Below are 22,947 nucleotides of genomic sequence, written 5' to 3'. Positions count from 1 at the left end.
GGTTGGCGGTCTAGCCATAAGAACTTTACGAAACATCTAAAAAAAATATACATACAAAATTAATTTTAAAATATGTTAATTTCATTAATATCCTCATTATACTAAAATAATAATTCTTATTATGCCAGGGGTTAAGGTTATTGCCATTTGGAGTTTACTTAGCTCTAGTTACAAACCCATAAGTAATCTATTCCATCATTTTCTTTCCATGAAAAGAACATCGTGGAATAAATGGCAGAAAAAATACAAAACGGAATCGCTCATATACGTTATTTCTTTGATTATGGTACCGAGATGTTTTTATATTAAAATTATATCAGTAAACGATTATATTAGACCTTTGAGAAACATGAAAGAAATAGTAATCCTGTTGCCATGTGAAAAACCAATACTATTATCGTAAACGATTTGAATTCATTATTTTCATGGGGTATACCTATTTCGTATTTATTTAGGATTCAGGGCCTACGTAATTATTCCATAACTTTGCCAGAAATAGAGAGTCATTGCAAAAATGTTCCGAAAATATTTTATAAATCGGACTTTTCTAAGCATTTTTGCTTAGCTATGTTTAGCAAAGAGGTTATCAAACTCCCTGTTGAATTAACCAATCATAGAAGTACTTCTCATTTCTATAATAAGAATCTGAATGCAAAAGAAAAGGTTTGCAGATAACTACACTGACACTCAATTGCAAAAACCACAAAAACAGTCGCTCCCAAAATAGAAAACGTCCTTCGCCCATTCTTACAGCCCTCCCTACATAATATTATACGATAAAAAACACAGCCGAATAAAATGCAGCTGTCCCAAAAATATCCAGGAATGCGCCGAAAATGCTTTTGGTCATAACGCGACCCAAAAATACCTGATGCCAGCCTTGACCCGGTAGTGGCTTATTATAATAAAGGGCCTATTATGCGAAAGGACCAGAATTCCAACTCAAGGTCCTTCGAGCCAAAATTAGTCAAACTTGCCCACAGCTGACAAAAAACAATGCCTTAAGAATTTTGATTGATGCGAAAGAATCTCCGATGGGAATCTGACTTACGAGTTTTCATTTTCGTTCAATCTTTTTTAAGCTACACCCGATTGGATTCAAAATTATAAATAATAAGACTATTTAGGAAAATGTAAGCATTTTCGGCTACAACTAATGACAATTACGACTAGACAAGAAGTTACTAAAATAAATCGAGTTAATCTGCATTTATACCGCGTACAATTTTAGCTCACATTGTGTGCATATAATTTAATTTAATCAGCGCGTGGCATGTGGGTAGAAGCCACGATTAATTAATTTAATGAATGATGTAGTTTGGTCCTTTAACAAAATGTGTGTGGGGGCTACAAATCCACCCACACGCTGCAATCTCTATACAGTTTCATCACTCGGCATTTCACCTGAGCCGGTTTTGGAAACACTTACCTAAGAAAACACCTTCTGCTTGATCATGATAGATCGTCCTGTCTCCAAGGGTTGCCTTTTCTACAATAAACTTTAATGCTCCGAGGTATTAAGATACTATTTTAAGATGAATATAAAATTTTAAGATATAATTGTTTAATAAAAGTGTTATTACGGGTCAATGACTGGAAATTTTGAAGTGCTCTTGGTAACTTTTGTGTCTCATACGATTTGAATAGGTATTGATGTATGAAACTCGTGTAAATGTTCTTGAAGTCTTTATATTACGGTCTTTTGTACAAAACCCCTTTTATGAAATCATAAAATGAAATATTTTATTGAGAGAATTGATTTAATAAGGCTTTCTATTGCGGTATGTTCAAATATACATACGTGATACAGACAATGAAATTCTTATATAAAGGATTGCACCATAAATATTAAATAAGAATGTTCCTAAAGATTGCTTGGCGACTACATTTACTTACTATTAGTTTTGTATTGGAAGCTTAAAAGTAGAAATATATAAGTTTCTATACAAGACAATGCATTTAAAAGGAAACTCAATATCGAAGGAACTCGATACATTTACTTCCCTTGTTTTTATCTAAATCTATGGAAGTTCGCCAAACTAAACAATCTTTTAATACGAAATATTCTTTATGCGAGTCACTGAACTTATTTACATTTTCCAAGCAATCCATTTTTTGTACAATGCCACAAAAATCTATACATTTTTTAAATTCAATAGGGGACGTGTTTGTGCATACAGATTCGAAGAAAAACATCTTTTTTAAGAAAACATTAGATTTTCGTGTGTAAAAGATACCTTTGTTTGAACATAAGAATGAAATTGTTTAATGAATTGAAATTTTCGCGAATAAAATAATAGATTGTGAATTCAATTCGTGTATGTATTGTGTACGCAGTGGATTGTAAATTAGTCGGCACTTAGAGTGCATCGAACATTGAATATTAATCACCATACAAGTTAATACTCGAGCGTCCAATCACACGAGTGGCATCGAGTTAAAACTCACAACTCAAAGGTCTTTGCACGAATTTAATAGTTAACTGCAAACAAGTCGAAGATCTCAATTTATTGTAGATGTTAAACCAATTAACTGTCCCTTTGAAAGTCGTCGAGAATTTGATTAATTATTATTATTATACATAGATCGTCTACAAGCGGCCTCATTGATTCCCCAGAGTATATTCTTGTAATCTTAATGAAAGGGCCTTTATCGGAAATATTTCGAATTACGAGTTATAAATTAATATGTTTGATAGAATTTTTTAATTGGAATTGCTGTCTACGCTAAAGGAGATTATTTTTAATTATGTCTTAGCTGGGCTGTCTGTCTATTTTATGAAAGAAGACAAAAATTGATGAATCATGCGTCTGAGCTCCGTCTCTCACATCAGTAGATTAATTGTTTTCGTCAACAATGACGCAACTGAGGTTTATGATCAAACAAGCAACCATTAGGTAACCTCATCTATTTCTACCATCACGAAAACAACAATTACTTAACGTTTGAGATAATACATCATCATATTACTATCATTATGTAATACGTTGTTAATCTCCCAAAATATTTCGCATTCAAATAAGATCCTTCGCGTACAAAATCGTCTTCTATCTTTTTAAACTAACTTCCCAAGGTCCTTCGGATTTGACTTGATATTCCGGCCTTCGAACACCCCATAAAACTACTTCTTTTCCCATCTTATTATGACAAATGTATATTTAAAACACCATTTCCTCAGCAAGATCTGCGATTAGGAAACTGGGGTAGTCAGTCAGGGAGGCCTTGGAAAAGTGCTGCTATATTGTTCCACGGCCTTCAGATTTTTTGAGATTACTTTGTTTATATGAGTCCTTTATACGACAATCTTTTTGTTAGGAACTCCTATTCAAAATGTCTTTATTGTTTTTAGGAAATGTTAAATGGTTATGAAATAAATACGCCCATTGTAAATTGTAAAAGTATTTGTTGAATTGTTTGATTTTGTGTTAAACAATCAAATGAACTTTTTGTATATCCACACCCACAGTTGTCTACAGTTTTGATATAAACTAATTTATTTATTGTCCAGCTTATCTGCCCATGTAATAACATTGTAATTAATATTTATGAGCATGTTCCATAATATTTTTATTCGGCTCAGCTGGCGCTAACTTTAAATGTCAGTGAACAAGGATTCATTACACTCATAGTTAGATTAATTTGTTTCTATCATGTCCGTAACAACTGTTTCATGATTATGTACTGTAATCACGTAAGTATGAGGTACTTTTTACACTGGGAATATTTTATGTTATAAGAATCGTTTAGCAATGACCTTTGATACCATCTCGACGCATTTATCTTCTCAGAGTTTGTTTATATTTGATACAGATTAGAATCCTGGACATCACAGAAGGTTTTCTTAAGACCATGAGCCAAAGAAAAATGTGTGTAAGACTACATTAAACCAGTATAAATTGAACATCGAATATGCGGAAAGATTATATAAAGCGAGACCATGATAAACTAGTTTTGTATAGCTCGATTTGTAACCGTGTCTACAAGGCAATGGTTTGATAGCATCTGCCATTGCGGAAGTCAGTTGGTCCTTGGAGTCGAAGATATATTGTGGAGCTATAGACCTTCGATTTACTCACCATCCCTTCAAATTGCCTTGTTTATGACTTTTTTACTATAAAAACAAGAACTTTGTTTGAAGACAAATAAAGGCGAGATGTTTCCTGGTTTTTGTATATGTTTGTATGTAATTATGACAGTTATATACAACACATCAAAGAGAAACAAGAAAGTAGATTTACTCGTTAATTTTTGATGACTTTATTGATGAGATTTTTCACACTCATATCTGAGTAATAAAAATTTTAAAATCAGAAAATTGGATCTGGACTTAATTTAAAATTCCAATTTACATTGACCTTGGAGAGAAGCACTCTTTAAATCCGGAAGCCATTACTTCCGATATCATAGCTTCACCCATGGATGGGCCTAATGTATTACCCTGAGGGATCCCATGCCGGCTCAAGGTTACGCCTAATGTCCCATAATAGGATTGTTTTATCGGAGTTTTTGGGGGTTGCATTATAATATTGATTTCCATATTTTGCTGTAAAGATTACCTCTACATAATAGTTTTCTTTACTTGACGATTTGTTTGTACAACTGACATTACTAAAACCAATTACTTCAACTGTGTATGTGACATATTTTTAAGCTTTTAAATATAGTTTTTCATCCTCAATTATAAGAAGATTCTCGACCTTAAAAGGTAGAACTAATACTAATAAATTTAAAGTATTTAGTTCATGATATTGCGTGTCCCTATGTAAGTCTATATAAGGTAACTAGAATTTATACAGATTGCCTTGCGGGCCAGTATGTAGTGATGATCTTCGGACGTAAATTGCAGACTTAATAGTTATCAAGGTGAGATGACTGATTGATTGAGAGAAGTCTATAAACTAACGTACCTATTAGGTAGAATAATTACTAATTATCGGTTATAATCTAGGTCCTAGGTGTTTTTATAGGCGTGTTTAACTAATCTAAGATGCGAATGATTGCTTATGTTGATTTAAACGAAATTACATTAGTATTATATTTTTTTATAGTTAGACAAACAAACTGATTCATATCGAAATAAACAATGTCTTTATAATATTAAATCACACACAACAAGAGGCAGTGGCTTGAGCAATCAAAACAACGAAACCTAAAAGTTTTGTTCGTGTATTTGCATACTCAAAGGTTCTACTTAATGATACGGAAATAAAATAACACATTGGGCAGGTAGTCAACATTTGTTTTACAATGTACAAGTTGTTGCCGGAACTCACACGCACATGTGTGTTTGTATCTACTTATATATACTAATAAGCAATTTGTAATTATAATAAAGTTTATATTACGTCCAGGGTAACAGAGGTCATTGAATCTTTCCTAAATATAATTATATTACAAACTAGAGGTCGCTAGAGGAATTATACTAACTATTGTTGGGTTCCAATTTCAAAGTTTTCAAGTCTGACACTCGGTAATATAATAATCGTCTAGGTACCAAATCCGTAGCTACAATGTCCGTATTTATTTTAATCATAATAGTTTCTTCTAAAGCAAGTATTGTTTTATTGAGAAATCCGATTACTTCAATCAAAACTTTGCTATAAAACACTACAGCGATGATGATAATAAACTCCACAACAAATAAGCGCCTTAACATTTTCCAAGAGCAAAGCGGATTATAGATACTACACGGTTCAATACAAAATGAAGAATGCAAAATAGAAATTCATTTTTCCTCCTTATAAACATGGATATTTATTCTAGAATCTTGATAACAGTAATTCGATTTGTATTAAATCACCACAAAAGTACAGAGCCACTCGAAAAATACTAAACAAATACCAATATAGGAAAGCAAAACGACATAAATTATGATGGCCAATATTTATGATCAATAACGTGAGCTCCTGGTTCAATAACCCCGAAAATGTGCTGCAATTAAGATAATAGAAAATATCAGACCAAACCCATTCATCAATTAGTATTCCTTTCTATCCCAAAATGGTCCTAATATCCGCATTATGTCCGAAATCAGGGATGGTCCTTACGCCTTACGCCTCACGGGTCATTAACGTCCAAGGGCGGTCTATAAAGAACTCTATACAAAAGGGGGATTAGCGCCAATACTCCTGCCGGCTCCCTCAGTAATTATCCTTGAAGATACACTTTATTAGGACGTAAAAGCCCTCAGGAGGAGTACAATGCATCTCTCAGAAGGTTTTGTGTGGTGATTGCGATCGAAGTTCTTGGTGGATAATAAAGTGGTTTCAAGGATAGTCTCGTTTTATTGCCTGCATTACTCATTGTCTGGGAAGATCTGGATTTACATACAGCCACTAACTGTATCTATACTACTTCAAGTTTTATAGCTTTCTACAATACTTGCAGTGAATAGGCGTACTTAGACATGATAGTGCTTTATTATAAGCTAGAATTAGTAAAATTGTGGTCTTTTCGAGATATAGGAAGCGTAGTAAAAATAAGGGGATATTTATAAACGTATTTCCCACAAACCATGGTCCTGATAAAGGTGTTTATGCTAAGCAGAGCCTGCAGATGACGCCGCACAACTATTTACATCCCATGTCATTGACACTTGGGGAGTTGAAATAAAATGGTACATAAATCTTCTCTGCTATCTCCTTTGATGTACGATCCGAGCCTATTTTCATAATACGATAAAAATCTCACTTTTTTCAAGGTTCACTGCACTAGCGATGGGTTTATTTTAATTTTGTGGGGATTCCTTCTTAATACTGTATTTTTCGCTTAGATTTTTCTTTAACGTTAAATGACTTTGTGGGTACGAAAACGAAGTGTTATTTAATTAATGACGTGAAGTATGCAATATGTATTTTGTACGTAATTATTTTTAGTTATTCTATTTCAAGTAAAAGAAACAAAAGTAAAGACCAAACTTTTCTCTCGATAGGAACAAAAATATACCTATATATCATACTTTTGTAACAGTAACAAACAATAATTTGTTAAACCAATATTCGGGTAATGACATCGGAAGCTACAATCAGTTCTATTTGTTTGACATAAACTTATTTTCTCTTGTATACTTTGTATAGTTGCTGTGGTTATTCGGTATTATTAACTTCAAAGCTTATGGAAATAGAACAGACTTTCTACACGGAGGGAAATAAAATTACTACCTCAAAAATAGTTTAGCAGCCACTGTTAGGAAAAAAAGAGAAAATTAATTAAGTACCACGTTAAAAAAAGATGAAGAAATATCAAAAAGAAAAGCACAAAATATCTCAAAAAAATAATTTAATAAAGATTCACACCAATTTTGAAGACATATTTTTCCTTCAAAAATCACCAGCTCTGGTGTTAATGATGATGCACGGCGATGATTGGAGAGTGTCTAACGACTGGTACCACTGGCGCCGCATGTACCACAGGCGCGTGTACCACTGGCGCGTGTACCACTCGGGCGTGGACTAGGGGGGCTGGGTGTACCACTGCGCTATGGGACACTGTGTGCACTGGAGCTACCACGTGATGAGCCACCACTGGGTGAGCTGGCACCACGGGGGCGATGACCCCAGCGTGGGCAATCGCGAGGAAGGCGAAGAGTATGGCCTGGAATAAAAAGAAAAATGATTTTACAATAGGTGTATTGCAGTGGATGGGTGAAACGACGCCAGACCTGTTTAACAGCTGCGCTGGCAACCATTAGACTTATAAGGCAATGTTACCGCCCTTTACTCAGAGTCATTTGATAATTATAAGTACTTCAACCCAGTCATTAGCAATTGTTTTCAGAATACAATCGTTTTTAAAAAATAATTTAAATAATCATTAAATGTCTCTGAGTACGGCAGTACTTAGACATGAAAAAAGGACCACTTTGGTCCTTTTGGGCGAAAGGGTTCCCAACTAGTTTGACCCGCCATATTACAAAAGTTTATTGACCGATCCATTTCGTGTATTTCAGTCAATTAGATACGAACTGAATAAAATACGAATAGATAAGCTTTTACACAAAGTATTGTTGATTCAGAACATTCGCTATTATTATTTACATTCCGGTTATTTTCAGGCAGTTCAATGGGTTCATGAAACTATAAATAGCTGTGTTGATAGTGAAATATAAAACTATGATATGCGGTTCCGTTGCGGGAATTCCAACAAATATCTATTTAAGTTAAATTCGACTTTGATTTTGAGTCTTTGAGTAACAAATACGTGGTTTAATTATCGAGGTACATTTCTGGGAACCAGGCTGTTGATAGTAAACATCTCATTTCGGTGAATTTTGTGAATCGGGTTGCGTATTTAATGTGATATTATGTTTTTGATTTGCATAAATTATTTTATTTGTTAAATTATACATTTAAAATATAAGAATATTTTTATATGAGAATATATTATTATGTTTATTTTGTATATTTTAGCTATGTAAAAAATACAATGGAATAATAAATTAAATAGCAGCGTCTATAAAATATGTATTTAAATCTAACTTCTATATGGTTTGTCGGCAACATTAGTAAAATTGATAGCTTGAACTTTTCAATTAAAACGAAATTATTTATCACAAAAGTAATCGGTAAACTTTAAAATAGATGACAAATAGCTAATAGCGTTATCATTGCCATAATACTAATATCAACAGAATATATTCACAATAACCACAAGTTTAATACTTTAAATTAATAAATAATTTATTTCAATTATTAATGTAAATAAACTCACCAGCTTGAACATTTTGCCGTAGAATGTGTGTTTGTGTGTTAATCCGTCGATACTGTTCGACTGTGTACCTAGATCACCTAGGTTTAGTCCTTTTATAGTGCTAAGGCCTACGGTCTAGGCTATATGCATCTACCGCAATAAATCCTAACGTTTGGCAATATGCAACTTGAGCGCATTACTGTTCTATACTTCGTTGGTTGAGAATTGGCCTAAAATAGGTATTAATTAATTATTTTTATATTTTAAATATTGTGAAATCGTGAGATATAAATATTAATTAGATTTGCTTACGAACGTAACTGTTCGAAATGACTCGACTACCTTCAAACCATGACAGGAGCCCATTGTATTATCTGTGAAAATTTAACAATCATATTGCTTTTTCCCTATTGCAGAAGATTGACATTTTATGTGTTATTTTATAGATTAAAATAAGAAAAATCTCTTGAAAATACTGCTTTATTTTAATACAGTATTTCCCCCTAACAACTGTTAATTTTGTTTGTAGAAAATCTTAAAAAACGTAGCTTCACCGAAGGCGTAACTTGCGAAGATTTATGTTCTAGCGGATCAGTGAACCGTGTAAGATGTTATCAAACATTTAGGGGTGTAGTCAAATGTAATATACATTCCGGAACCCTATGTCTTAACCGTTTAAAATAGATTTGTAGACTTCCCTTTTTTTTCTAAAGAAATATTACTAAAAACATTTTTAAGAATGTTGGACAAGGAAAAGTTTTGTAATAAAAGCCTTGAATTGAAACATGATGAGCTTTGTATAGTGAAAGAAATATTGTGTGGCTAGGCGAGCTTCGTAAGGCACCTTACCTCTCATGATTGTCAAGTTTAATTATAAATAAGACCTGTTATTTAGACAAAGTTCTATCAACAGCTTCAAATTTTTGTTCAATCGTACGTGTGTCCTTTTCTGAAACCTTCTCAAATTAAACACCTTTTGTGGATTGGTTGACTTGTATATCATTTGTGATATGTTTATTTAATTAGTCTGATTTTGTCTTCACATTTTGTTATTTATATTTGATTTTATCCGAGATGAATGAAATGGGAAGAAGAATGTTTGCAGATCTTTTGCCAGTTAGACAAATTATTGGTCCATAAAAGAGGAATCAAGATCAAGAAATGTTTCAATAACCTGAAAAGAAACTACGAGAAACCAACGTTTAATAATTTAGTAAGTAACAATTTCACTAATTGTGGAGATTCTCATTAAAAGTTGGACCTCAATAAGAAAATAAAATTTTTGGAAAAAATTGTACGCGTTGTGTCTGCCATCTGGTTTCCATCCACCAGAGAATTAAGATTTATTACTTAATTAAGATGAGCCTCCTTCCTAATGGATTATTATTTTCTAAGAAAAAAGTTATTGAATTCTTTCCTAGTTGCTTCTTAATGTTTGTTTTGCGTACAGTTTGAAGTAATTGTAAGAAAAGCGAGGTTACACAAAATGGGAACTGTGAACTGTAATTTTATTGAAAAAGTTTCTGGTGACTATTTTTGGAAATGGCTTTTACAATTACTTTTTCGTTGACTTATATAGTAGGCCATTGACTTTCAAATATTATAGTATCGTGGATAATTTACCTATTTTATTAAGTCGGTTAACAGTGGCCATTTTATAGTAACTTTAGTATGAATATACAATACTTGAAGTTAGTAGCGACGTATTGCGTTGTCGCTCGATCCAATCGCGATATTGTTATATGTAGCAGTGCCTAATTAAAATAGATGAAGGGATTATTTTATTTTATTTATAGCCATGATCTTCCCACTACAGGGCAAAGGCTTCCCTACCCTCCTTCCACTCCTCTCTGTGCAGAGCTATCTGGTGTCAAGTTCGTCCCGCCATCTCTTTCTGGGCTTGCCGCGACATCTGACGTGATTGAGTGGGCTCCACTTAGTAGTGAGTTTTGAAGCGATGATACTTAAAGTTATTGTATTGGATAATTAACCTCATTTAATAATAATAATAAGTTTCCTTTTTCTTTAACGTAGTAATATGCTTAGCTTCTTTTGAAGTTTTTAAGGTTAATTATCTAACTGGCGGACAAATTCGACTTTTTATTATCATACCCTGTATAGGTATACTAGCCTCTTGTACTACAAGAATCATTGCACACATTCAATCCTTACACGTGGCTTATAAATAGCATAACTATTTTAGGTATCACACAGAACGATATAGGAATCTAATACAAAGGAACTTTACCATAAAGTTTTTATATTTATATAGAACTGATACACAGGAATCTAATACAAAGAATAAACTATCTATATATAAAAACTTCACCATAAAGTCTCTATTTCTATACAGAACTGATGATAAAGTTATCGCCCACGCAACACGAATCCAGTTCCGACTTATTGTGAACAGCGCCGGATATTTTTACACTACATTTCACATATTCTAGAGCTAAGAATATCTGTAAAATGTTTTTCATTGAATATGGTAGAACACCTATAAATGCCACTCGTTTTCTAGAAAAAGTATTTTGAGAAACTTGTCCTGTTTTGTAAAACAACTTTTTTACGTGGGAGAGCCATATATTGATACAATTCAACCGGACTTATATGACAGCTTTACTGACATACGCCGCCGCGAAATAACGCTTGAGTTTTATTTCACTGTGTGAAAGAATTTCCTGGATGCCCCACCAAAACCCAGGAACGCACTATAAAGATTGTGACATTTCATATAACTTTACATTCTATGAAACATTTCCTTATTTATTTAACAGTTTTAGGAACCAGGTATTATAAACAAACTATATAATATATATTCTATCTATCCCTACGTAATAATTACATATTAGAAATGAAGATCATGGCATTTCATATAATTTTACATTCTATTATAAAACATTTCCTAATTTATTTCACCGTTAGGGATTATAAACAAACAGTATAAATATTTCCTATCTACACCTACGTAATAATTATACATTAAAATTTAAAGTTCCCAGTATTAAGCGGTTCATTCCCCTCATGCTGAACTATCGAGGCAGAGTAATGGCCTTCAGAAGTTATCTTAATTACAGCTCTGCTACTGACAGGATAGAATAACGAGTTCAGGGAAGTTTTAAAGGTAAATCATTAGCTTGAACTCAACAATCTTCTAGGGAACGAGTGGATAGGCTTCATTTAAAAGTTACACCTAACTGTTAACAAATGTGTAATCTAATGCATGTTGTTGTTGGATTTTGTACGTTGATGTTATAGGTTTTGAGTTTATTTATCGTTTTTTGTTTTATGGCTAGCAGCCACACTCCTAAGTTCATACTCAGGAGTGCTATATACAATACAGACTTCTGATTTAAATGCATTAAACATTGTATCATAAAATCTAACACTTTGAGTAAAAAGTTATTACGAAAAGGGTTTTCTAGATTTTAAATATTACGGTTTTATTAGTGTCCATGATTTATTCACGTGCCAACAGTTCAGAGCGACTTCATAACAAAATATATTTGTACAAGTCCACAACAGACCGGCTCCAATATTGCCAATAAACGTTCTGCCCTAAATATTATTTGTCCCGTTTAGTTCTGTAGTAGATACTATAATACCATCATATCATAATATTACAATAGCAGATATTTAGTTACTAAGGACATCGATAACTTAAAATTCGACAAAGAATAAAAACTTATTTTAAAATATTACAGAATATGGTTTAAATTACGATATAAACTTGATCATGGATTGGTTTTTAGAAGTGAATGTACCTAAGTGGAACGTGGAAATCATGGATACCGAATACGTATCATTAGTTTGAAAATAATCAACAGCTAGGCTATTCTGTAATTGTCAATATTACAAATCTTGCAGGTAATTAATAAACAAAAACTTCACTCAAAAAAATGTATTTAATAAAACCCATGATAATGTGACTTAACATGGTACTTAACAAGAGGTTGCTGCACGAGTGGCTGCTGCACAATCGGGATGGGATGCACAGCGTGTCCCATGGGCACGGCGTACATGCCATGCATGGACATCACTTGTGGCACCTTCTGTACTAGGGCACCATGATGCATGGGGTAGGGCTGTGTGTGGTACGATGTGTGGTAGGACATGTCGTACACTGGTGTCGCCGCCACGACGGCTAGGGTTGCGAAGATCTGGAAAATAGAAGCTCTTTTGTTTTATTGTGTCCTGGTACCTGTGTTGTATAAACTTCTTGTTCGTTGAATTAATAAAATTGTCTTTATCTTATTGTTGAGTAGTCAGCAGTACAACTAGGGAACTAAGGAACCTTGTTTACTTTTTACTTTGCTTGTATTTGATTTCCATAAATTATTGATACAATTTTCGGTTTTTGAAATTTGTGTTCTTAGTCGTACCACGAAGCCTAGAATAGGAGGCTCGATGGATGGTAGGTAGTTTAAACTTATGGAACAAAAGGTGTTAGTAATGTTCACAAGTATTATATTTTTCTATCTATAGTTAAAACATATTTTACATTAAGAAAACCATTTATATCTATTACAGTCTAAATTCTAAAAAGCACCCCCACATTAATCCTCAAAAATCCATTACCATTTGTATGAAACTCGTGCGTGATAAATGGAGTGTTATTCGAAAAGTTGTATAAACAAGTGAGTTCGACCTGTTGCCCTAGAACTTGTACATATCGACGTCACTCGAGGCTCGTATGACAGTATGTCAGTGCCGTGCGGCGCACAATAATATATTGATAGCCGTAAAAAGACCGTTTTAGCAAAAAACTTGACTCCGTACGCTCGTGTAGAAAAGCTGTTCGTTTTATTTACACATTTATTTTATTTTAGACGCATGATATGTGATCTCTCTGTGTGATTGACAAATGGTACTTGTATACTAAGAGTGAAAAAATATGATAAAAAACAAGTTCTCATAGGCAATTATTTTTCTATATTAATAAAATTTCTATTGGTGTATAAGCGACACAAGTAAAGCAAGCAATCAGACTCCGATTTAGTATCTTTATATCACTGAGTTATTAGGTTAAACCATTCGTAGTTAAAACATTTTATAACAATTTTGGATTAATTTTTAGGCAATACATTAATAAAAAATGAAAATAAACAAGTCTTTACTTTATAATACCCTAATCAGTGGCCAGTTAAATAAACATTGTTAGTTTTCAATCAATAAAATGAAGGTAAAACAATCTTACCACGAGAATATGTTTGTTCATCTTGTCTCCTGTTTCTGATGATGACCACAACAGCACCTAACACTATTTATATATTTACTTCACTCGACCAACAACAATAGGTGTCGCAATAAGTGATGACAAATGCATTTCAATAGACTTCTTGCATTATTCTTCAGTTTTCCTGATATTACTTAATTTATAATGAAAATATATTAACATAATTACTACCTATGTGATGGGTTTCCTACACTTGAATGGATTTGTAAATCCTTCCTAGTTTCATTCATAGATTAGGATTACTCATTGTGGATTGTATTGTCTATCAGAAGTGATTACGGATCACGCAAACCATGGCTTTGATGGGTCGGTAAGGAAAAGGATTTTTAATTTGATGTTATCAGTTATAGTGCGAAGTGGTTCGTCTAGTTTATAATAATTAGTTTAATAATCTTACTACTGTAGTTTAATAAATGCGAAAGTTTGTGAGTTTATGTGTTTGTGTGAATGTTTCTCAATCACGTTAAAACGGCTAAAGAAATCTCAATGAAATATCAACAGTGGTAGATTATGGTCTGGATTAACACATAGGATACTTTTTATCCCACGTGCAAAGCCGCTGACAGAAACTAGTAAATAATATTATATACCCAAGCGATTTCTTAAAGTTAAACCAAAATTTTGCCCGATCCAAGAATAAACCTGAATATTTTTAAGTCCAACTTTGTAGCACTAAACCAACATGACAATCTATCATTAAGGTTATGCCTAATGATATTTTATTACTGTATCTGTAATTTTCATGTCAGAGATAATTAACCTGGCCCAAATTGTCTAGATTATTCCGATATCCATCATTAGTCTGCCCTGAAATCCATAAATAGTATAAAGAATAATGGTTTCAAGTTTTCAGGACGCAATTTTAGTACAAAGTTGAATATTTTCATTTCAGTGACCTGATATAGTAGCTTGTTAGATTTCATTATATTACTAACCTACCTGTGCTATGTAAATAGGTAAAGAATAATGTATGGTACAATTTTGTTTTTCAATTTATTGTATCGTTAAGATAAAGCACCCAGCAAGCAGGCAATGTGTTGGATGAAAAACAATTTTCGTCTGTCAATTTAGTGATATAAAAGAAAATAATGATTTCGTATGTTCATCCAGCTATTAATTTACTTTGTAAACAGTGTGTTGTATTGCTGTTTATTTTGCGTGAGAAAAAAATTATACTTTTTAATTGTAAATTTTCAGTTGTTTGACTGAAAATTGAACTGAAAACTGTGTATAATATTGTTACAAGTGTTAAACGTTAAATGTTTTAAAAATGCTAGTAAAGTTTTGAAAATGAATTAATTCTCTAATTAACATTTGTAATTTTAATAATTTATAAAAAAGAACAACATTCTCCCCTCAGGAAATAATCCGTAACTTTCATAAAACTTTTTTTATATAAACAAAAAATATGAGTAAAATTATGAATGCCACTGTGTTATCCACATAATACACAGGTAATGTTCCATGCATACATCGAAGGCTATGGTGGAAGGCCTCCGTCATGGAGCACGTAACCGATGGGGATTCGATTGTACACGACACACGGTTTCTGGATCAAGGCTGTAAATACTCACCGATATATGGAAATATATTTACTTAAGGCTTCGAACATACTACGTGTGAATTAATGTTAAGTTGATAAAGCTTTTCTTTCACACAATTTTTACTAAATTGTTCAGGAGATTGATGTAGTTGCTAGTATTTACATTTATCTACCACATTTACTGTCTGTATTTTTATTATTTAATCTAGGTATATTTTTATGCTAAAAGCCGGTAAACGATCGGGACAAATCACCTGATGGTAAGCAATTACTGCCGCCCATGGACATTATAAACATCAAAGGTGTTACAAGTGCGTTGCCAGTATTTTTGGGGTTAGGTTAATTTAAGGGTTGTTGAAGAATCGGGAATGGGGAGATTGAAAAGGGGGTCTGGGCCTCCGGTAACCTCACTCACATGATAAAACACAACGCAAGCGTTGTTTCATGTCAGTTTTCTATAAGGCCGTGGTATCACTCCGGTCGAGCCGGCCCATTCGTGCCGAATTATGGCTCTCCTATACTAGATACCTATAGCTCTATTTTCTTTCTAATACCGTTACTATACAAAATTGTTAATTTTCCGGAAAAAGTATACATAATGTACCTTCTGTGGGAAAAAAAATCATGACGAATTTAATCATTATTAATCAATATAAAACTGAATAATTAATTAAAATTATGGTAAAATAGTGTGTACGAGCACTACATATATTTATAAATCGTCCTGTGCGTATGTCCTGCTACATAAAGTCAATGTCGGTCTAATAAGGCGGTGGTAGCGGCAGTAATGCGGTCACGATCGATTTACTTAACATTGAACTATTATTTATTAGTACGTACTTACGGTACACTGGGCGACAACTAGCTCTATGTCGGTTATTTTTATATTAGTATTAGATATTTATATTACTTGTATACCGTGGCGGCCTGGTGATTTAACACGGCCGCTTCTTGTGCATGAGAGTGCGGGTTCGAAATGTACCAACGGCGAGTACCAATGTGACTTTTTTGATTTTAAGCTTGAAATTCAAGATTTTACTTTCGAGAAAAAATACACGAATGTATACAATAGAGCCGAGTCTAATTAACGAGAAATTCTTTTCTTTTATAAAAAGATACCAATACGGTTTATGTTAGATACTATTAATACCTTATCGTCATCAAAGTCTCATTTAGTTTTTTTTTTTTATAAAAGAAAAAGATAATTCAATCAGATTTTCTTAATGAAAAGTATAGAAACATTTCATTCAAATCAAGATGAGATAAGTATAAAGAAAATTATTTCGAAAGTGCTATTGTATTTTTTAATATAAACTTTGTGAGTTTTTGATATTCTTTTTTAAACGAGAACTAATTACATTGCTCATTGACATACTTCAACTTTAACTAGGTAATAACTAGCAAAGTAATTAAACTTTGTAATTATGAAATTCTTTATTTTCAAAGAAAAAAAGTTTAGCGTTAAATCTCTTGAAGTGTATCCAACGATCTGGATAATTACATTGACAGAATAAGATGGTAATGAGTCTGACCTACATAAAATTAGCGTGATGATAAAAACACATAAAAATCTAGGTAAATAGGCTTTATATTTTTAATTTCCATACAATGTAGGGCTTTCTTTTTTATAACCAAACCTTAACCACCCGCAACACCTCTTCTGGTGTTGCGGGTGTCCATGGGCAACGCTGATCGCTTACTATCATGTTACCATCATCCTATTACATATAATAAAAAAAAAGTATAGGTAGATAAATTTGTTTGTTACCTCATCACGTTTAATTTACTATACATTTCTTCTAGAAATTTTAAATAAAATGTATAATAAATTGTTAGGAGAACAGAGAATGACAATATGTTAAAGGAATTCACGTGGGCAAAGTCACTAGTAAAAGTTACGATTTTAATAACTGCAATCCTTTATTGATATAATAATGCAAATTGCAATACTTTTGTATAGTAAGTAACAATAAAGATTGTAATGAGAGATTAACCGTGATGAATGAGGGACTATGTCAGGTCTGTCAGCTCATTGTCACACATACGTTAATCTAGACCAGTCTAGATCTAAATATAGGTCTGAGGTCTCAGATATAGAGTGACAGATCTCTTGTGTACCGAATATGTAATTATATGCTTAAGTGCTTTATTACATGTGTGAATTAATTTCCATTAATAATTGTAATTAGAGGTGTTTAGAGGTTTGGCTAAAATGTTATATTTGTTTTATATAATCTATACTATTTTACAAAGCTGAAGAGTTTGTTTAGATATTTGTTTGTATGAACGCGCTAATCTCCGGACCTACTAGTCCGATTTTATGCACGTGTATATTTTGTATTGGATAGTCCATTTATCGAGGATAGTTATAGGCATATGTTAAACATCACGCTATGGCTAATAGGAGCTGAGCAAAGCGGGGTCTAGTATTATAATTTAATTGAATTGATATAGTACCTAGGTATCATGCGCAAATGATAATTTCTTTATGTTCAAATAGAATCACTATGAATAATCCTTCTGTAAACAGCAAAGTTATGCAATATAAATCATTTATATATTTATTATTTTTCATTGTACTTAAGGCTAAGAAATTATATAGTAATACAATAAACACTATATACAAACTGCCAATAGTATAGACTGCCACTGAGTTTATAATTACATAATATAAGTGCCTGAATAAATGTAAAAAAAAACAACAAAATAACTCTTTTACTGAAAAGTAATAAAATGTTCCACGGACTTTTAATTGACACTTCACTTACTTTATATTGGAAAACTTTTATGGATAACAACTATTTTTCTCTCATTAAAATTATAGTTGTTTTTAGGAGTTCAGGTTTTGAGTTTTCAAAGGTATTGCTATTAGCATAAAGTTCAACATTGTATATTTTTGGGACTCAAAATACATAATAAACATTTCCGAATAAAAATAGGAATTATGTTGTGTAATTAAATAAATCATATTTATTTGTCCGTCACGTATTCTCGCTTAAAAACATTTACTTATCGTCTTAAATATATGTAATTGTCTTATGTATATTACATTACGTATAAGTAATTGTTGTTTTTTTTTTACTTTTTTATATACATTGCATTACTTTTTTACATTCAACTTAATATATTAAGATAAGTTTACTTAAAAGCTACTTAAAAAGTATCGAGGCACAAAGATCATTGGACGTTTAAAATCTCTTCATAGAATACAATCTTCTTAATATCTAAAATATAACGGGAGAATGAAAACCATGTAATATAGGATGCGTATGGGCAAAGGAGACGCGGTGGTGGATCAGCGGCGCGTGCGCCACTATAGGTGCGTGATACACTGACGGTAGAGGATAGCCGAATGATGGGTAGATCACTATAGGTCTTGGAGCTGACTGCGCTGCTGCCAGCAGACACAGGATCGTTATCTGGAAAGTAAAAAGTATAGATATAGGAGAAAAATAATGAAACAATAAAGGATGCTTTTTTAGTAACTTGACGAGGAATACAATTTAATCGTCAATTACACAAATAATTGTGCAGTGCTAAAATCGACACCGCTACCCGTTACATAGCAGTTGATATTATTTTTTTCATACCTTTTTACTATTTATTTACTTTTTTCGATGAATTAAAACAATAACATGAACCGAAGTCGTGTAACGATCCACATAGAATTATCTATACTCCGTTAAAGCATTTTCTTTGTACTAAAGTTTTATTATATTGATATTATTTTTTTCATACCTTTTTACTATTTATTTACTTTTTTCGATAAATTAAAACAATAACATGAACCGAAGTCGTGTAACGATCGACATAGAATTATTTATAAATAATTTATTTCTTATTTTTATTTTTTGATTTTTGAAATAAAAATATATCTATGTCCTTTCTAAGGTTCTAAACTATATCTCTACCAAATTTCAACCAAATCCGTCAAATAGTTGCGGAGATTAATGGTATAAGCATAGAATGTTCGACGTGATTCTTTAATTTGACATAACTTTTTTATTTATGAACCGATTGACATGAAACAAACACTAAATGTAAATTTAAGCATCCCACAATATATTCGTGAAAACCGCATCCAACTCGGATCAGCCGTTTCTGAGATTAGCGCGCACAGACGAACAGACAAACAGACAAACAGACTAACAGACAAAAAAATAGTTAATTACATTTTTGGGTTCGACATCGACATAACATTAACCCCTGCTATTTTTTTTTTTATTTTCAATGTACAGACAGCACTTTTCTACGATTTTATTATATGTATAGATATAGATATGTATCATATGCATGTAGTAAAAAGCAGTTATTTTAATATTACAAACAGACACTACAACTTGATTTATGTGTTTAGATAGCCACAAAATCTATTTAATACTTTCATAATTGAATCCAGTAAACTAAATTGGGTTACACTTCAGTTTCCTGCGACCATACGGAATATTCTAGTCTCAAATTAGACCTAAAACTTTAACCTGTCATCCCATTTTGACCCTTGTATACAAAGGTCAAAGACCTCAAATCCAATATCAATTTGAAAACACTTACCAATCGATACATTTTGTTTCCTCTGAATATCCGGATTGCGGTCACTCCGACTATCAACTGCGACATCCGCACTATCCTCTTATATTTATACACGTTCAAGTTGTTTTTAACCAATTTTATTCATCTGTATTTGGTCGTGAATGTGCCTAATATGTCTAAGTCTTGTAGAATGTATTGCAGTGCGTACCAACTTTTTTATAGTGCTTGAAGATGTATGTAGTTGGTATGTTTCTGAGAAGTTTAATTTGATACTTTTGTGGAGAGATTTGTTTTCTATTTATATGATATACCTGCACATATACAGATATCATAGGAATAGAATACAATACATACAAGGAATAGAATACAATATCATTAGAACTTGAAACGGGATATTTACCATGTTTATTAGGTTTTGTGAGTTTCCAATATTTCAAAAAAACATTTCATTGGTATTATACCTATCAGTTTAGTATTAATAATAACACGATTGCTAAATACCTACTTAGTATTTATTATAGTTTTCTAATAGAAACATTCGAATTTGCTTTAGTATCTATCTACCTAAAGTATCATGAATACTTATGAAACGTCTGTACTTAGACACTATAAATGCTTTACATTCTACATTGTAATCGGCTATCGTCCATCGGATAGTTGTTCGAATCAGTAACCGCGGGCATCCCGCTGCGTAACTCGCATAGCTATCTAACACAGAGTAGGAATAAACAGAGGTATCAAGAAATAGAATATAATAACAATTAAAAAAATAAAGCTGCAAAATAAAATATAAAGTAATGAAAACGTGCATATGAAAGTTTTCTTGAAATTTATTAGTACACGACTGATCCTAAGTAAGAAAAAAACTAATTTAAGATTATTTCAGTATTTTGATAATGCATTTTCTCTCTTACTTTTTTTATTCGGTTTATTATTTTGATATTATTTGAGTGCAAGTACCGTTACCGTTGACATTGAAAAATGTATTCAAATTGTGAATTTTCTCATGCATGTCATTATTTGATTTCAGTTTAATGTAGTCTTTATAAAAATATCGTTTGTCAACTTCTTAGTGTCATTAAACTTTAAGATTTACTGACACTATACATGAAGAATGACAGTTTTCTGTTATTATAAATTTTCTTTCAGTGCATTATTATAGAAACGAATCTGCAATTAACTACAATTTAAAAAATACAAAAGTCACGCCTTGCGCCTACTCCCAAAAGGAGTAGGCAGAGGTGCACATTACGGGACGTAATGCCGCTATACAATGAACACCCACTTTACACCATTTGTGTTATAAGTCCCTATTAGTGAGCCTGTTTGCCATTCCGTCAACAATTTCAGATTCCGTGCTACTACTGAGAAATTTTCAAAAAACCGAAAAAAGCCCAGTAACACTTTACCCTACCCGGGAATCGAACTCACGACCTGTGGTCCAGTCCACAGCTGCACCCGCGACCACTCGACCAACGAGGCAGTCTACTAAAAAATAAATACCAATAAAACCAAATAAACATAAAGTGCTAAAAATAAACGACCTCTAAGTAATTTTATTACTCTATGGCAATTAAAACTATATAAATAATTCCGAGTAACATCCCGAACATTAGCACGCGCCAAGAAACCGTTCAAATATGGAGAGAACTGGTTTACTACGAATTACTATAATTCACTCTCGTTTGTACGCAGGGCTGCTCAGCAAGCTATACAAAACCAGTTTATCATGGTCCCACTTTATATGATCTTTCTCCACATCCACAGGTCAGCTTATAATAGTTATGCATAGTTTGATACGTAGTACTTGATGTATGCCCGTCGCGATACTTATATGTATTTACGAGTATTTTTTTCCTTGTGTTGTGCAAAAATGCAAGAGGTATCGTAATTTTACATTTTGATATTAATGAGGCGTTAATATTTTCATGGTTGGCAATTTATTGCAATTGGTGTCATTAATAACTGCTATGAAGTGCAATACTTGCAGTTAAAAAGGTGTGAATGATTGTAGTGGTGTATAAGTAAAAATATATTTAGACTTTTAATGACTATGAATTCCCGATTTATAACAGTGTCAATTCATCAACTAAACAATTAAATTATTTTTTTCCAAAATATCAATATAGGATATAGAACATACAACTTATCATAATAAAACGAAAAAGATAAACTATAAAAAATATGTTTAATATATTTTTAAATAAACTCTAATCCTTCACTGAAGGAAATCAAATCAATGGTGGACAGCGATGAGGGGGACAGTCTTGACGACATGACCGTGATGGACGACGGAGCTGGAGTGAGCCACGGCGGAGGGAGCGGTCTTCACGATCACGGGGGCGGTGTGGACGACGGGGGCAGCGTGGACAGCGTGGACAACGGGGGCAGCGTGGACAGTGTGCACCACGGGGGCGGCGTGAACCACGGGAGCGGCGTGCACCACGGGGGCGGCGTGCACGGTCTTAAGCACCACAGGGGATGAAGCGATCACTGGGGTGTGCACAGCGTGGACAGCGTGCACGACGGGAGAACCATGGTTCACCACCTGGCTGGACTTGGTGATGGTGGTCTTGGAGCCGACTACGGGCACAGAGTGGACCACTGGGGCGACAGCAACCACGGGCTCGTGAGCCACCAGGACTCCTGGGGCAGCGGCGGCGCAAGCCAAGATGGCGGCGAAAGCAACCTGAGAAGAAAATGCAAAATTAATAAACTAATACTAGAAGAAATAATTTCAAATTTTCTCAAGATAATCTTTAACACTTACAAAGGATTTCATGGTTAAAGAGGTAGTTGTTTATGCGACTGGACTGCCGAATAATCTAACGAACTGCTGGCCCACTGGCGCTTATATACCACGCAGCCAAATATCGACAATGAGTGCGCAATGAACTTGAGGCTGTATAAATTATAGAGCTTTGTGGAGGAGGCAAAGTTGAGAGACGTA

General features: G+C 33.1%; 3 protein-coding genes across 4 annotated transcripts in view; 1 reads left to right on the top strand and 2 right to left on the bottom strand.

The window, feature by feature from the left end:
- Positions 1 to 22,947, top strand: part of LOC118269799 (neuropeptide SIFamide receptor) — a 138,789-nt gene that overhangs the window by 88,153 nt on the left and 27,689 nt on the right. The window lies entirely within an intron of this gene.
- LOC118269802 (larval/pupal cuticle protein H1C) lies at positions 7,262 to 14,043 on the bottom strand. 2 transcript variants are annotated; one of them, XM_050706969.1, is made up of 3 exons: positions 13,886 to 14,043; positions 12,636 to 12,848; positions 7,262 to 7,593 (listed from the first exon to the last, which is right to left on the bottom strand). In XM_050706969.1, exons 1-3 carry the CDS (start codon positions 13,904 to 13,906, stop codon positions 7,342 to 7,344), a joined length of 486 nt encoding a protein of 161 aa, XP_050562926.1. In that variant the 5' UTR covers positions 13,907 to 14,043; the 3' UTR covers positions 7,262 to 7,341. The 2 variants fall into 2 exon arrangements, with proteins under 2 accessions (XP_050562926.1, XP_035441009.1); XM_035585116.2 differs by lacking the exons at positions 12,636 to 12,848; positions 13,886 to 14,043 and adding an exon at positions 8,710 to 9,047.
- Positions 22,167 to 22,923, bottom strand: LOC118269800 (pupal cuticle protein C1B-like). Its single transcript, XM_035585115.2, has 2 exons — positions 22,768 to 22,923; positions 22,167 to 22,686 (listed from the first exon to the last, which is right to left on the bottom strand). Exons 1-2 carry the CDS (start codon positions 22,777 to 22,779, stop codon positions 22,234 to 22,236), a joined length of 465 nt encoding a protein of 154 aa, XP_035441008.2. The 5' UTR covers positions 22,780 to 22,923; the 3' UTR covers positions 22,167 to 22,233.

This window comes from Spodoptera frugiperda, chromosome 30, assembly GCF_023101765.2.
Source record: "Spodoptera frugiperda isolate SF20-4 chromosome 30, AGI-APGP_CSIRO_Sfru_2.0, whole genome shotgun sequence".
Taxonomy (NCBI): domain Eukaryota; kingdom Metazoa; phylum Arthropoda; class Insecta; order Lepidoptera; family Noctuidae; genus Spodoptera; species Spodoptera frugiperda.
Note: the sequence above shows the minus strand (reverse complement) of the source record. Positions and strands in the feature narration are given on the sequence as shown.

What these genes read in the sequence shown, in the direction of transcription:
- LOC118269802 (XM_050706969.1), bottom strand. Translation starts at nt 13,906, where the DNA reads ATGAACAAACATATTCTCGTG. An exon ending in TGAACAAACATATTCTCGTG is followed by an intron (nt 12,849 to 13,885) that starts GTAAGATTGTTT and finishes TCTATTTTCCAG; the next exon opens with ATCTTCGCAACCCTAGCCGT. An exon ending in CACTCGTGCAGCAACCTCTT is followed by an intron (nt 7,594 to 12,635) that starts GTTAAGTACCAT and finishes TTTTTATTCCAG; the next exon opens with GCCATACTCTTCGCCTTCCT.